The sequence below is a fragment of the Glycine soja genome, chromosome 7, assembly GCF_004193775.1.
Source record: "Glycine soja cultivar W05 chromosome 7, ASM419377v2, whole genome shotgun sequence".
Lineage (NCBI taxonomy): Eukaryota > Viridiplantae > Streptophyta > Magnoliopsida > Fabales > Fabaceae > Glycine > Glycine soja.
In genome coordinates this window covers 17,931,738-17,947,591 of record NC_041008.1, presented here as the reverse complement: position 1 = coordinate 17,947,591, position 15,854 = coordinate 17,931,738, and the positions used below count along the sequence as shown (strand labels likewise).

The following is a 15,854-nucleotide window of genomic DNA, read 5'->3' as shown; positions in this document are numbered from 1 at the left end:
TGTATAATTTTCTGTGTTTGGCATTCGCACAGGCTGTAGCAAGAGGGCTAAAAGATCCTTCTTTTCGTGTGATTCAAAACCACTTTGCAATTTCAGGAAATCTAGGAGAGGTAGCAGCAAAGGTATACTCACTTCGGAAACTTATTTTAGAGTAGAAATGTGTGATTTCTGGTAAATGGTAATAGTATTTTCTTGTGATTATATATCTATGAAGCCTCGAGTTTTATGAAAACTGCATTGATATTTGTTATTTTCATGCTTTAAACCATTAGTTTTAATTTTTAACGCTCCTATCCATGAATGTATGTTTCTCTTATCAAGAAAGATTCTGTCTGTGTTGCTCTCTGTATTAACGAAATGGTGGAGACTTGTTTTTTTTCATAATTCACAATACCTTCTTAATTCCATCCAAAAACTTGAATAAGGCTATTCGGTAGGAATTGATCCACTGACCTGATGAGTAATATATAAGTTATGGGCCTTAGCTGAGGATGTAGGCACTGGGATGCAGTCATTTACCCTTTTTTTATAGGCAAAGGGAATTTCATTAAAGGAAATCTGAGCTGTAGCACAAGAAATTCCACTATCCACTTATCCAGCATATAAGAGTCTGATACAAAGAATATACTAAAGTTGACCAAATAAAGCAAAGACCTCCACCAGTCATTGACCTTAAGCTGATATTATACTAATGCTAAGAAGCCTTCAATATACATAATCTTTATGATAAAATCACTACTAAATATTAATACTAGATGCTTGTGATCTCTCTTTTTATTTCTTAGTTACATATGCCTGGCCAGGTTATGCCTAAGCTTTTAATATGTTCTTCCGAGTGAACTGGTCTATACAAATGTTATTCGCTCAACAGTTGTGTCTTGATTCACCAATTGTCATTAACAAGTTCCCTTTAGGTTGAACATCTTGACTTCATTTGACTTTTAGAAATCTTTTATAAAGGCTTGCTATATATGCCGGTTATTCTCTGATATACCACTGGAAAATGTAAAGGGTTTTCCTCATATAATTGTTTCATCTAAATTTCTCAGGAAGAAGTTTGGGAAGTGGTTGCTCAACTGGTTGGCCTTTCTTTAGGCATATTGATTCTGGTAAAATACATAAATTTTCTGGATGGCTTTATTACTTGTTACCAAAACACTGTTAGTTGGAACTATACATTCTTTTAACTTTTTATTGCAGGATACACCTGGCCTTGTAAAATCATATGGTGTAATTTCGTTAACTTGGTTGAGTATGCGACTACTGCATCTTTGGCTATGTTATGAATCACTTTCAGTTCTCCAGTTTAACACAGTAAGCATGTAGTGCACAATCAAATATGAAATCTAATGCAAATAAATTTGTATGCATGCTGGTAGAAAGGCATTTCAAATCTGAGTTTGTCTCTCTCTTTTTGGGCAAAGTGAAGATATTGACTTATAATGTCATTAATAATGATTATTCTTTGTCCTTTTTCCTTGCTTTGTGGTTCATTTACGTAAGAATGATAGCAAGAGGGGAAAATTATTGGAAAGATAATGCATGGATTTGGAACCCATGCTGATCAGCAGGGGATACTGTTTGTGTTTTTTTCTTTCAAAACAGAGTTGCATTCCATATATTTCTCATGTATAAGGCCCACATACTTGGGAACAAAAAGAACAATTTTACAGATGCATCCCTTCTATTTCCTTCAAAGTATAGGGGATGAAATCCACCAATATTTGTCCTAATGATTTGATTTGTTTATTTATTTTTCTTTTGTGTAACTCTTTTTACAGATAAATATAAAGCGTGCTCGCATACTGGTAAAATCACATGTGTTACACTCCACTGTTCCAGGTTACATTTAGACAAATTCAGTGCTATGCTGTATGAGTTATTTCCCTTCAATGATGTTCAATTTGCTAAATGGATTTATTTCAGGATGCACCGATAGCAACAGAGAAGTAAATATATTAGCCTGGTCTCAATTCATGAAGCCAAAAATAATTTTTGGCTTGCCCTTGGAGAAAATGGATGGTGTGGAGAGATCTTATTTTATGGTATAGGTTCTATTGCTGCCATTGTCACAATTTTATGAATTAAAGCAAGAGGTTTATAGTTACTTTCTCTATTGTTCAAATAAAGCTATCTGGAAATTGTATAATTATTTTATAATGGAACAGGTGGAGGCACTTATAAAATTATATGCAAGTGAGAAATATATTCTTATGGTGAATCAACAGACAGAAGATTTGAGATTTTATGTTTCTTTCAAGGTATGCTATAATTCCCGTATGAGAATTAACTGAAAGACAATTCTGATTTGACTGCTAGATGTAAAAACCATTCACGATCTTTCACCCAGCAACTTAAGCCACTTTTGAGGTAGTTGGTCATTCATAGTGTATTATGTACTCTTTGACCAAGTGGTTTGGAGTTTTATCACCAAGTGGTTAGGAGTTTGATCCTGGTCACCACCATTCTTTTAACTAAAAGTTGAATTTTTGCACAAGGTAAGCTCTCCTGTTTTTTGTCCATGCTTCTAGTTCAAAAGAGCTATTGTATGAGTGGACATGTATCTGCTGCATTGTCTTTGATTCCTCAAGTTGATGCTGCTTAAATTTTCCAAAGAGGACGGAATTATTTTCAAGAAAAAAATGAGCAGCTTCCACCTCTAGGACTGACTTGGCAACACTAGTGAGGTTGTAAACAAACAGGGAAAAAAACATTAATGCCATGAAGAAAAAGTACAAGAAATTGAAGAAGCAGCAAGTTGAGGAATTGAACCAAAGTAGCAGTCTTAGGAAATGTTGTTTCTCACTGATGATTGGTAAGGTGTTTTGGAGATGGGAGTTTTAGGATTATCATGGAATTTAGGAGTGCCTGTGTTTTGAGGTTGATAGGTTTACTGTACCTTCTCATTGATAATCACACTGCAGGTTGGAGCTACAAATGTATCGGTATTGCGAAGTGTGTGGCAGAGTTTCTGGCTAAGTGAGAACTGGGATAGTGATGATAATGTTCGTGATCAAATTGCTACTAGCCTAATGGAATTGGAAGAAAAGTTTGAGGATTTCATTCAAAAGTTGAAAGATGCAGAATGGGATACCCAGCAATTCAATTTGAAGGTTCCCAAAGAAATCTTCATTGATGACAATACCAATTCTCTCTAAATTCTAAAATGGTGAAGCTGAGAATGTTGGGTAGTGCAAAATGATATGACCTCATAAAATGTGATCTACCAAATTGTAAATTCTGTAAGCAGTTTTGCAAGCATTCAGAGCAAGATATCTATTTTCACGTGTAGATATTCAACAAAGGGAGACACAAAATTTATGGTGGCCAATTGGCTTATAGTCCTAACTCATTAATTACCAAATATGTGCTTTGATACTGCTTTCTTACTTTCTTAGGGAGGATCCTATTGTAAAAAAATTGTTCTCAATTTTGTTTAAAGTCTTTCTTGTATGTAATTTTGTGGGGGGAAATTTTTTCATGCTTGGTATTCAGGACTTTTGTGGGTGTACAATTTGTTAATCCTGCTATCTGTAATGTTAAAGCGGTTCATTATTCTGTCTTGATCATAAAAATGTTCATTTCTTTACCTTTTAAGAGAGACATTAATGCTGTTTTAATCAAATTAATTGCCCTATAGTGTTAAAGTCTAGCTTCGTGGTTGGCTTGTGCATGTGGTACCATTTAACCATATATGTGATGCCTTTAATTATGTAGGTTCTTGTGGAGCTGTCGTACTTTAGAGGTAAAGAACTAGAGTTTCTATGTTTTCAGTAGTTGAAGTTAGGTTAAATTACTCATTTGATTCCTATAGTTTCATGGTTCTTATCTTTTTAGTTCCTATAGTTTGAAAGTGGTCTTTTTAGTCTCTATGGTTTACATTTTAATTCTCTTTTAGTCCCTGTAGTTTAAAAGTGTTCTTTTTAGTTACCAAGTGATGGATTTCTTTCATAAGATTTACAGGGGAACTAAACTTCTTGGTTTATGCTTGCAAATCTTGGACTTTGGTATTGGCAGCATGTGGCAAGTTGTAATTCATTGAATCCTCCCAGAAGTTGACGCTCATCTCCTTGCGCATCTTTCACAAAAGGCTAGAAACAAGTGGGATTTTATGGAAGATTCCTTGCATAAATCAAGTGATTCTAGAAGCATCCCAACGAATGAAAGAATGCATGAACAACCAGAGCCCATAATAGTGTTGTCAAGGAGAAAATCCTTCAACGAAAAAGTTTGCAACTGCATCATCAGCAACAGGATTGGCAGGTTTGTTTGCCTTCCTAGTCTCAAGTGCATTTCATTTGCTGTTATAGTCTCAGCTGGCATTTCAGCAATTTTGTATTTGAGTATATTGACCTAAGTCCCATTCATTGTGTGGGTGTAAATTTATGAAAGCTATAAATTGTAAAAAATTTGTAGTGCAGCCACGTTTCTTGTGTATATATATAGCATTGTAAATTTTTAAAAATGGACATATGGCTCAACCTTGATCTTTATCACAACACTTGTATCTTTTAATTTGGTAATACATTTTTGATAAATAACAAAGCTATTGACAAATTAAATTAATTATGGTAATATGGTTTTGTTTGATTGCTGATAAATGGGCAATGATTGAATAGTCCACATTTTGATAGTTATATTACAGGTTATTTGGCTTCTGACATTGATGGAAGCTGTTTATTGATCTTTTCTAGCAATGAAATTTTCTGTACTTAGATGTCCTTTTTTGTTATTTTACCCTTTAAAGAAGTTGTAACAGATGCTGGTTTATCTATAGGAGTCTCCTGAAGGGTAAAAGATGCTTGAATTTCGTAGAAGTCTTCCTGCTTTCAAAGAGAAGGATGCATTTCTGAGTTATTTCAGAGTCAGGTGGAAAGGGAAAAATGGTGCCCTCTGTGATTTCTAATTTATTACTTCTTTCCTTCAATGATTTGTTTATACTTCTACAAAAGAAAAAAAGAAAAAAGGCTTGAAGCTTGTGTATGATCCTTTATATAAGATACAACTGTATAATTTATAGTTTCTTGTGAATAGAGTCAATTTTCCTTACTCTTGAAAGACACTGTTGATTGTAGATAAATCAGGATATTATCATCTTAAACGAAGTTTATATGGTTTACTAACATTGGTTATACCTCAACTGCTATTATTTTAATGTACTATTTTCATAGTGTGAGGGTGAGCCTTTATGCAACGGTAAGGTTGCTATCTTTTGTAACTTGGAGGTCATAAGTTCAAATCTTGGAAGCAGTCTCTCTGTTTGAGTGGGTTGGGCTGAATACATGTACTACATGTCTTGCAAAACAAAAATTAGTAGCGAGAGCAAATTTAAAAATAAATGTGAAGTAAATACTGTTAAAATTAATAAATACATATTAACTTAAATATAACTCTAATCTAATATGATAAATTTGCATAAAATATTATTTAGAATGTTAAGTTTGCATATAATAATTCCAAAGACAGCAGTGGTGCACTCTAGCAGCACTCAAATATTTTTTCAAAAAGAAGTATTGAAGATTAACCAGTCTACATGTAAATTGGCTGGTTCATGTCATCTGACCTCCAGTTCAACTGTTGTTTAATCACTGGGTTGGGGATGGACTGAACTGGTCAGTGGACCAGTTCCTGTTGAACCTTTCAGAGCGGCCGGTCCAGTTCAGTATTCTTACCTAACCCTCAGGCTGATCAACTCAATCATCCTTTTAGTTTTAGTGGGCAGCACTTTGAAATATGTGGAACTTTTGCATGAACTAGATTACATGCTTATTTAATCAAGTGGGCAAATGAAAAATTAAAGGTTTTCAAATACTTCAAGCTAAATAGTCCCAATCAAAAATTAAAGGACACACATGGAGAGAGAATATGACACTTTGTATGCCAATGCTCATATTTTTATATAACTTACAAGAATATAATCCTATTGACTAAATATGCTTTTTATATTTGGAGCATTCAATTCAAAAGCTAACAATCAAATTGATACTACTTATAGTTTGTAAAGCAAATAATAATTTTTAAAGGGTAACATAAATGGTAATATTTTCGTTTGCAAAGTTATTTCTTGTTATGTTAGTGATGAATGAAAATTTATATTAAGCGGTATCATAAATGAAATTGCAGGTCGTCGTTGTCTCAGGTGAAACTGGTTGTGGTAAGACCACACAACTTCCTCAATACATATTAGAATCTGAGATTGAAGCTGCACGTGGAGCTGTATGTAACATAATTTGTACTCAACCTAGAAGAATATCTGCAATTTTGTGGGGGCAAATTTTTTCATGCTTGGTATTCAGGACTTTTGGGGGTGTACAATTTGTTAATCCTGCTATCTGTAATGTTAAAGCAGTTCATTATTCTGTCTTGATCATAAAAATGTTCATTTCTTTACCTTTTTAGAGAGATATTAATGCTGTTTTAATCAAATTAATTGCCCTATAGTGTTTAAAGTCTAGCTTCATGGTTGGCTTGTTCATGTGGTACCATTTAACCATATATGTGATGCCTTTAATTATGTAGGTGCTTGTTGGAGCTGTCGTACTTTAGAGGTAAAGAACTATAGTTTCTATGTTTTCAGTAGTTGAAATTATTATAACTATTGCTCTTCATATTAATTGATTCCTTCCTTTTAAACCCTAATCCTTGTAGTTGACAACTTTCCTGGCTTGTGGTCCTTTACTAGCATTACATAAAATTGATATGATGAAGTATAAAATACATCTTCTCCCATGGATCAGTGCCCTTATGCGGAAAGATTCCTGGATCAGTGCCCTTATGCGGAAAGATTCCCAAATAACTAGCTTACACTTCAATGCTTAGCTCTTTCATCAGAATATGATGATAGATGCACTCATCCACTTACAAAGCTTAATTGTAGTGTAATGCAATTTAAATAGAGAAAAATAGTTATGTATTAACAGCATAAAACTATTTTATATTATTATTTAATCATAAATTATTATTTATTATAAGTTAAGTAATTTTTACAAAATTATTTTAAAAATCATGCAAACTATAATTTATAATTAAATATCAATATAAATTTATTTTACACTATCAGATTATCACCGTTAAACTCATTTAAATATTTAATTAGGTGGTGTTCAATTTTGCATGCAATAGGATATCATATCATGCATCGATGATATTTTAGTAATAACAGTCCAAGTATTACCATTGGCTTTGGAATAATTAAATGGACAAAGTAGCTTCTCCGATTAGACAATACATTTAGATGAAGAAATAGTTTCTTGGGTTGCTGCTACTTAATTCCAGGCTTGCCAAAAACTAACTCGTAGATATTGAATTTTCAGTTATCACCTTTTATTCTATGGAAGTAAGCAACAAAGCGTGTGTTTGTCATAAGATTGAGACATGTTTAACGTCAATTCACTGTGAGAGAAGAGTGGCGTAAGCACACTAAAAGTTGTAGAGCAATAGCCAATAGGGTATGAAAGCGACCAAAAACAGAAAGAATGGAAGAGAAATATACTAATAGATAGTAGTAGTGTGGAAGAGAAAGAAGGAAAATGATGCTATTGTTAGCACAAGTGGTACATTGGTTGCAGGGAATATATTCTATTTATTATATTAAATGATGATTATTATACTAACACAGTAAGTTTAGTTGGACATGTGTCAGTATCTATTTTTTTTTTGTTTTCCACTTTTTTTTAACATTTTCGTTTGTTGATTTCCCTCACTTTTTTAGTTGATGTTGTGCTTTACATTATTATTATTATTGGTGGCAATATATAAGAGACCTTTCTGTATTAGTTGATTTTGCTAAATCTTCAATTGCATGATAGCCACACATCCTAACCAGATATGACAACACGTGTATCATATATTTCTTAGTCATGAACTATATATATACTGATCTATTACCATATCTATAAACTATTTTGATACACATGTAAAGATAATTAAACAATACTAGTTCAAATTAAAAAATTGAACTTAGATAATGTTTCTAGCAGGTCATTCAATTCATGTTTGCCGTGTCATGTATACACGTGTAAAAGAAATGTACAGGTGTTAATATGCAAGAAAACATCTTGGCAAAGAAATGTCAGTTTTTTTCGATCTTTTCCAGTCACACCAAATTAATATGTTCTAGGCTTCTAGCAGTTTAGTGCAAGAAAGAATTAGCCTTTGCTATTCTTGACATACCACCTTATGTACCTTTTTTATTTTATTTTATTTCCCCTTTTTCCCATCCCTGATTGATTAATGGGGGGTTGGCATGTCCTCGTCCTCAAATAAAAATTGTTTAAATGATGACTTCTTTCAATCAATGGTCACTTTAGTTTAGACTAAGACTGAGCAAGATCCTATCCGTTCACTAACTCAACTAGGCCAAAGTTAATTTGAATGGGTTCGAGATTTGAAATTAGATTTGATATATTTTTAGAATGTGTTCAGGTGATGCTTTAAGTCGTTCCAACTCAATTCAGTATCCTCCATTCTTTTAAAAAGTGCAAACTTTTTTAACAATCTTGTACTGATAATAATTTTTTATATAACATGATATTATTTTTATAATAATATTAAAATATGTATCATTATATTAATGTAAGTTTACATTTTTTTATATATGATTTACTATATCGTAATATCGGATTAATCCAGTTTCGTTCCATATATTTCAAAACTTAATTAAGAATGAATTCATATAAATGACTCAACCAAAATTGAGTCTGGTAAGAGAAAAATAAATCATTCCCAGATTTTCCTTTGGTAACCCCTGCTTTTGATTAGCAACAAGGACGTCTAGAATTATGAACAACTTATCCAGAAGAAATTACCATGTGTTCATTCATGCTAAATTCCAACACAAATGGTTTATTAAAGATGTTATGGTACCACTTACCAGTAGTTGTTAACCACAAGAAACAAAATTCGAAATGTTCCATGGCTCATCAACAATCATTTTAAAATCCACAGGGTTAAGAAACGTAGCTTCTTCAACAACTGATTCACACGTTACTTGCAAGTATAGTCCAAAATTCATCTTTTTCTTTTGCCAAGGAATTCGTTAATCCATAATTGTTCTTGACAAAAGAAAACATTAGGATTAGATTCCGTCGTGGCGTGCGTGAAAATTAACTAACTAAAATTTTAATTAAGAAAGATGATTGAACATATATAAGAGATTTTGGCATTTTGCATCCTCTTCAACCGCTGTAAATAATAAAATTATCCAACAAAACCTTGTCCAACACTCCAATTTCTTATGGATAAAGGGAAAACTGACAACAACGAATATGGATAAAGAGTATTGTTAGAAACACCTTTTTTTTTAATACTTTCTTGAAGACATTTTTTAGCATTAGGTAAATTATATGTGGGGTTCTCACTAAATTGAGTGTGAACCCAAATTATTTAATAGGATCTAATCATTATTATTTTTAATTTCTAACCATAAATAAATTAAAAATAACATTAAACTAATTTAAGTCTGGTAAAATTGTGCTTTTTGTTTCTTAATTTATTTCTAATTTTGGATTTGATCTTCCGATAATTTAATTCACAAATTTGGTCTCTCAGTTTTATAAATTCTGTAAAATTGGTCCTGAAAGTTCGATTTGGACGTTAACTGTTAACCTCGGACATTGACGGTCACGTGTCAATGCCACGTGTCAACGTCTGAGTGGTTATATGTAAATGCTTCATTTTATGTAAATACGACAAAAAGGTTTGAATTGGAGGATGCGTTGGTGCAGATTGATTTTGATACTTCCATGGTGAGATTTAGTCCTTCGCTTCTGATGAAGCAAGCTAGTTGCTCTGATTTCAAACTATAGTTTTCTGGTGAATGGTGATAATAGCTTATTGTTATCCATATCACAGTTTTTCTTAGATTAAAATGAGTTTTATGGAGTTTTAATCGGTTCTATAATAACCCTTTTTTTTTTTTGCTCCCTCATACGGTATTATGTGTATACGACTGCTTAAGTGACCTATGTTTGACAATGGTATTTTTGTTTGAAATTTGAAATACAATTTTTTCATTAAGAAAATTTGGCTGAATTTGTAAAGAGATTTATAAAACTTGGGGACCAAATGTATGAATTAAATTATAGGTGGACCAAAATCGAAATTGAAGTAAAAATGGGGGGATTAAAAGTGTAATTTTACCTAAAAAAATGAAGCCTTTACAGGGAACCATTCAGACTTTGACACGTGGCAATCAACATCCGAGGTTAACGGTGAACGTCCAAATCGGACTTCCAAGACCAATTTTGTAGGATTTATAAAACTGTGAGACTAAATTTGTGAATTAAATTATCGGGGACCAAATTCGAAATTAAAAATAAACTGAAAGGACAAAAAGTTATAAAATTTACTATTATTTATTTAGTGGACTCTTCTTTGCGAATGATGTAACTTAAGCGACCGTGAGCTGAAAAACAAAAACAAATAAATAAATAAACACGAAGATTGGCGACAGATAAATTGTTAACTTATTTGAGATATTTTTAAGTCCTTTTATTCAATTGTTAAGCTTTGGAAGCAAGAGAAATCTTTCTTGCATTGCATCGCTAACATGTCCTATCATTTCACTTGTACTATAAAAAATACTTTAAAGAACACAATAAATAACTAGTAAATATCTTATCATTTTAATTACTTAATAACTAGCAAATAATTTTAAGTATTCTCAGTATAAAACTTATTACACTGTTAATCAATTAAAAACAACATAATAATTATTGTAAAAATCAATATTCTTACTATACATATATCAATTATAGTAATTAAATGATAATCTAAAAAAAATTATACTATTGGTACATAAATTATTTTCCTTTTATTTTTAAAAATACATTTTATAATAATGCAATCCATTGGGAAGTGTATAAGATTTATTTATTAATTTTATTATTACATTGATACAATATATTTTGAGCAAATATATATTTTAAATTTCAATCTTCACAATTTTAATTTTTTAAACATTATTTTTTAATATTTTAAATTTTAACTACTAATATTGATCTTACAAAAATTTAATGATTACATATATTTAATAATGCTACTTTACGTGTTATTTGAGAATAATTATTTTTATGACAAAAATAATATGACACGTCTCTATTAAATAATGGTAGTAATAAATATTACTTTTAATATGTAAACGTTTATAAAAATTATAATTAAAAAATAAAGTACATTTATAAAGATGAAAAAAATCTTTAATTATTTTTTAATCATAACAAGTAAAATACAATAATTGTGATAACGCTCCATATTTAAATTTTATGAAAGAGAAATAGAAAAAATGTAATGAAATAAATACTGTGATGAAAAACATAAAATAAAAATAATGAGTATGACTCAGTTGTATTGCAAACCAAGTTTGTGGGAGAGAATATTTGATTGTCACAAAACATTTACGATACAATTTAAATATTATTAAATTATGATTTGAAGATTAATTTTGTATTTTCTTATAAATAAATTAGTTCCATACATATTAGATTCAAAGAATTTGAAACTTTGAAAATATTTTGGAATTTAAAAGACTTTAATTATGGTAATTAAATAAAAATAAAAATACATGTAAATTGTTATAAAAAATGACTGAATATAGAATTTCTTAAAATACACAAATTGTTATAAAATTCTTAGTACCTACAAATTTTATGAATGGAGTATTGAGAAATCAAGAGAATTTGTCATCTACAAAGCGAAGTGTGCAAGAGAGCTTAAAAAGCAATTAAGAATTTCTCGTGGAAACGTTTATCACGGGGAAGCGAGCAAAATGAATCTCGAGGAAAGGAGGAAAAACAAATTCATGGCGTGGGGAATGGATTCTCTTAGGTGTAATTTTTACTTGGATCCTCTCGTCTAAGAAAATCTTCACCCTTAAAATCTTAGATCTTTTATTTTTTAGGGATTCATATAATCTTTAGAAATGATTTCACTTATAGATCATACATGATAACTTAGAGATAAAAATTAATAGATAAATATATCTGATAGATAATTGTGCAATTTTGTAAATAATTAATAGATAAGAGATAAAAAATTCAAATATCTTTATCATTAATTTACAGTGTATTGTTTGTAAAAGTTGTTGTAGTTTTTACAAATGATTTGAGTCATGGATATAATTTTTTTTATAGATAACGCTAGAAATAAAAGTTAATAAATAATTGTAACTGGTGGATAATTGTCTAACTTGTTAGATAATTAATCAAGAGATAAACAAATTTAAATATATTCAAATATTAATACATTAAAGATAATAGGAAGAGGATATTTCTCGAGGGAGAATCGGAACCATGACGATGACCTGAGATACATCTACTACTTATGGTCATGTAAAGTATACTATAGTGTACAAAATTACAAATACAAAACAAACGAGTTACGTGTAGCTCAAGCGAAAACCCAGCAAATTAAACTGCCCAACGCCTTTTTCACTTTCCCCATTCTCTCTCCACTGAAACTGCTCACTTTTTTCTGGTTAATTTGGTACGAGGAAGGGGTAAAACGAGGTACTTGTTGTTGGGTTTTACATAGTATTAATTTCCTATAGAACTAGGATTGGGAAGAAGTGTCACGGGATTTGTTTGTGGGTTTTTGTTTATCATGTAACTTTTGTTGTTGTGACTTGTGAGAGTTTGTGAATGGGGTTTGGTCTGAATAGGAGGACAAAGAGAAGAGAAGAACAAGGAGAAGGAAAGATGCGCAAGTCTTTCAAGGATTCACTCAAAGCTCTTGAAGCTGATATCCAGTTTGCCAACACACTGTAAATTAATCTAATTCTTCCTTCTTCTTTTTTTCTCTTTCCATTCTCAACCAAACAAGTTTTTCTTCTTCTTTTTTTTTTTTTCCTTTTTTTCTTTTGGGTTATGATTGTGTTGGATTATCGTTACGTCACTTTAAGTGCTACCCTTTTCCAAAGTATCTGCCCTTTTGGATAAAAGATGCTAAATTTAAGGTCTTTTTGGATGCTAAATTGTGGGTTGTAACTTATAATGGCTGCAATCTTGTATGGAGCTATTTAGATGTAAACTCTATTTTCTTTTTCATTATAGTTTGGTTCTGTTCATCCTTACATCTTCCAATGTCATGGTTTTGTTCTTCTTTTTATAATAATTTCCTCCTATTGTTAAGCTGGTGTAAATTGAAGACCAGTGAATGGTACGCTTGAGGCGGAGAAGAAAAAATAGGAAATTAATTAAGTTTTTTTATTGAACCTCTTTTTAAAATAAAGTTTTTATTTTGAAGGTTATTGAGCAATTGGCAGTTCAATTCTTTTGGTGTTTTCTTGTAGCGTGGCAGGGATACATCATTTTGTGGCAATGTTCCCCTCCTCTTTTTGTAAAGAGGAGCGCAATCATGTCACAACTAAAATCTGTTCCTTTTTTAATTTCTTTTTTGTATAATGATGGTGCTTTTTGTGCCTAGTTGAAATACTATTCAAAATTTTCACTTTATATTGGCAAATAAAATTTTCAATTTTTGAATGGGGTCTTTTAAAAGCATAGCAGATTACTGGGCTACAAAACAATGAGACATGCTTGAACTTGCCTGTGTCACTCCTAGCTTCCAATTTTATTTGCATTTTAATGCTCTGAGATGATCCAACCTTCAATTTTTTTTGTTTGAACACTTAATGCAGTGTAGACTTCTACTACTAGCACAACAAAATGAGATAAAGAAGCTTTTATGTGCCCACTTTAAATGCTTATCTACATGACTGCCCATTTCTTTCACTGCTTCATTCATTATTGAAATTTTCTCAACCAAAAAGTTGAAAGGAAAAATAAAATCATTTCGAAGTTTTAACCTATTGTTTGTGCTAAATATGGTTTGAATCAGAGCTTCTGAGTATCCAAGTGGTGGTGCCTGCTTCCAATTGAGATTGTCCTACAGCCCAGCTGCTCAATTCTTCCTTTTCCTGGTTCAGTGGACTGATTGTCACCTTGCTGGAGCTTTAGGATTCATCAGAATTCTTATATACAAGGTGTTTTCCAGCTTCTTCAGTTGGTCTATTAATATATCTATTTTTTCCCTTTAAGCATACCCTTTTAAAGCATACTTTCCATTATCAAATATGATAATGCAAAATGTAACCATAACCAATGTTACTATTTTGTTATGCTAGTGAATAATACATAGACAAAATAGACTATGCAATGATGACTGTGTAAAGTAGTTTTATATTGTCATCTAATTAGAAACCATAATGTATGTTGGGCATGTTGACTTTTACAAAATTACCTTAAAAGTCATACCAACAGTAATTTCTAATTGGTTAATATTGTGAAAGTTTTTACCTTCACAGTGCATATTCCTCAAACTCTAGTACATATTGGGTTTGTCACAGGCATATGAAGATGGGAAGACAACCATGTCCATTTATGAAAGAAAAGCCAGTCTAAGGGAGTTCTATGGTAAGTGAATAGCCATATTGAAATAATGCCATGATGCATTCATATGATAAGCTTTATTATCTTTACCTGACTTCTTTTGGAAAAGTGCTTCACAATCCAAATGTGATTACTTTTACACTCTGACTATCATAACAGGCGTGGTGTTTCCCTCTTTATTGCAACTTCACAGAGGAATCACCGATGTTGATGACAGGAAACAAAAACATCTATGTGCTACTAAGTATAAGCTTAAAGATTTGACAAGCAAAGGAAACCTTTCTGAAATTGACATGGAGAGGGAATTAGAGTGTGGTATTTGCTTGGAGATAAATAGCAAGGTTGTATTGCCCAACTGCAATCATTCAATGTGTATGAAATGCTATGAAGACTGGTGAGTGAATTGAGACAACATTTTAGTACAGAATAATTTTAAAGATTAAGGGTTGTGCTTGTTTTACATAGATTACACTTTCCGTGGCATGTTGAACATGAATCCTTGTCTCACATTAGATTCATGTTTGACATATTTTAATGTCAATACAAAAAGGCTCTAAATGGTAATAAGGCTAAAAACAAATGAATGAAGCATACTAGTTATCAACATTCATAATGTAATGATTATGACAGATGCCAAAGAAATCTTGAGTTTTGGTCTTGAGGAATAGAAGCAAACCTATATTTACTAAGGCCTAGAATAGAACTGAATATTGAAAAAGAATCTGCTGCTTGCCTGCATGGTTGATGTGGGTCATACTCATATTGCAATCCAATGAGTTGGCAAATTATTGTTGTATTTGTGGTTCGGTCTAAAGCAAACTTGAAATCTGGAGGCCTTGTCTAATCTAATGTTGCTCATTTTCTTACAGTATTTCTCACTGGTATATTATTCCAGATCATATAGCATTCTGTAGTCAAATAATTGCATTCATCCTCATGAAACTTTTTCAATGGACCAGAAATATCATGACACTAAATTTTGTTTTCTTATGTGAAATGTGATTGGTTTCTGGCAAACTCTGTATCAGCAAGTAAATCTACTATATACGTTATTGTATGATACCTTTTTTCACTTCTAACAAGGATTCTTGTTTTTTCTATTGGTTTAGGCATGCAAGATCTCAGTCTTGTCCTTTCTGTCGAGACAGTCTCAAAAGAGTGAACACTGATGATCTTTGGATCTACATTAGCAGCAGTGAGATTAATGACTTGGCTTCAATCAACAAGGAGAATTTCAAAAGATTATTTATGTACATAGAAAGTTTGCCTCTCACAGCCAGACCCTATATGCACCATGCCATATATCATCACCACTAGTGATTGCCAATTAGTAGAAGCTCATTCAAACTTATAACATTAATTATTTTATTTTTATGATTCTCAGTTTCTGCAGGAATTTATCCATTTGTAAATACAAGTTACCTTTTCATCACAGTCCATATTATATTCTCATTTCATTGGAATTAA

At 31.5% G+C, this 15,854-nt stretch overlaps 2 protein-coding genes across 3 annotated transcripts; both read left to right on the top strand.

The window, feature by feature from the left end:
* Positions 1 to 45: 45 nt before the first annotated feature.
* Positions 46 to 3,625, top strand: LOC114419056 (protein root UVB sensitive 5-like). Its single transcript, XM_028384654.1, has 7 exons — positions 46 to 122; positions 1,050 to 1,109; positions 1,201 to 1,314; positions 1,782 to 1,842; positions 1,927 to 2,045; positions 2,169 to 2,261; positions 2,925 to 3,625. The coding sequence occupies exons 3-7, from the start codon at positions 1,255 to 1,257 to the stop codon at positions 3,156 to 3,158; spliced, it is 567 nt and encodes a 188-aa protein (XP_028240455.1). The 5' UTR covers positions 46 to 122; positions 1,050 to 1,109; positions 1,201 to 1,254; the 3' UTR covers positions 3,159 to 3,625.
* Positions 3,626 to 12,341: 8,716 nt separating this feature from the next.
* LOC114419052 (E3 ubiquitin-protein ligase AIRP2-like) lies at positions 12,342 to 15,854 on the top strand. 2 transcript variants are annotated; one of them, XM_028384648.1, is made up of 6 exons: positions 12,342 to 12,506; positions 12,659 to 12,760; positions 13,837 to 13,981; positions 14,345 to 14,411; positions 14,547 to 14,781; positions 15,497 to 15,854. In XM_028384648.1, exons 2-6 carry the CDS (start codon positions 12,696 to 12,698, stop codon positions 15,702 to 15,704), a joined length of 720 nt encoding a protein of 239 aa, XP_028240449.1. In that variant the 5' UTR covers positions 12,342 to 12,506; positions 12,659 to 12,695; the 3' UTR covers positions 15,705 to 15,854. The 2 variants fall into 2 exon arrangements, with proteins under 2 accessions (XP_028240449.1, XP_028240448.1); XM_028384647.1 differs by having other exon boundaries at positions 12,342 to 12,760.

Bases quoted from the DNA above. Each gene is read 5' to 3' on its own strand.
- LOC114419056 (XM_028384654.1), top strand. From the start codon at position 1,255: ATGCGACTACTGCATCTTTGGCTATGTTATGAATCACTTTCAGTTCTC. The intron at 2,046-2,168 runs GTATAGGTTCTA...ATAATGGAACAG, and splicing joins TGGAGAGATCTTATTTTATG to GTGGAGGCACTTATAAAATT. The intron at 2,262-2,924 runs GTATGCTATAAT...ATCACACTGCAG, and splicing joins GATTTTATGTTTCTTTCAAG to GTTGGAGCTACAAATGTATC.
- LOC114419052 (XM_028384647.1), top strand. From the start codon at position 12,639: ATGGGGTTTGGTCTGAATAGGAGGACAAAGAGAAGAGAAGAACAAGGA. The intron at 12,761-13,836 runs GTAAATTAATCT...GGTTTGAATCAG, and splicing joins ATCCAGTTTGCCAACACACT to AGCTTCTGAGTATCCAAGTG. The intron at 14,412-14,546 runs GTAAGTGAATAG...CTATCATAACAG, and splicing joins CAGTCTAAGGGAGTTCTATG to GCGTGGTGTTTCCCTCTTTA.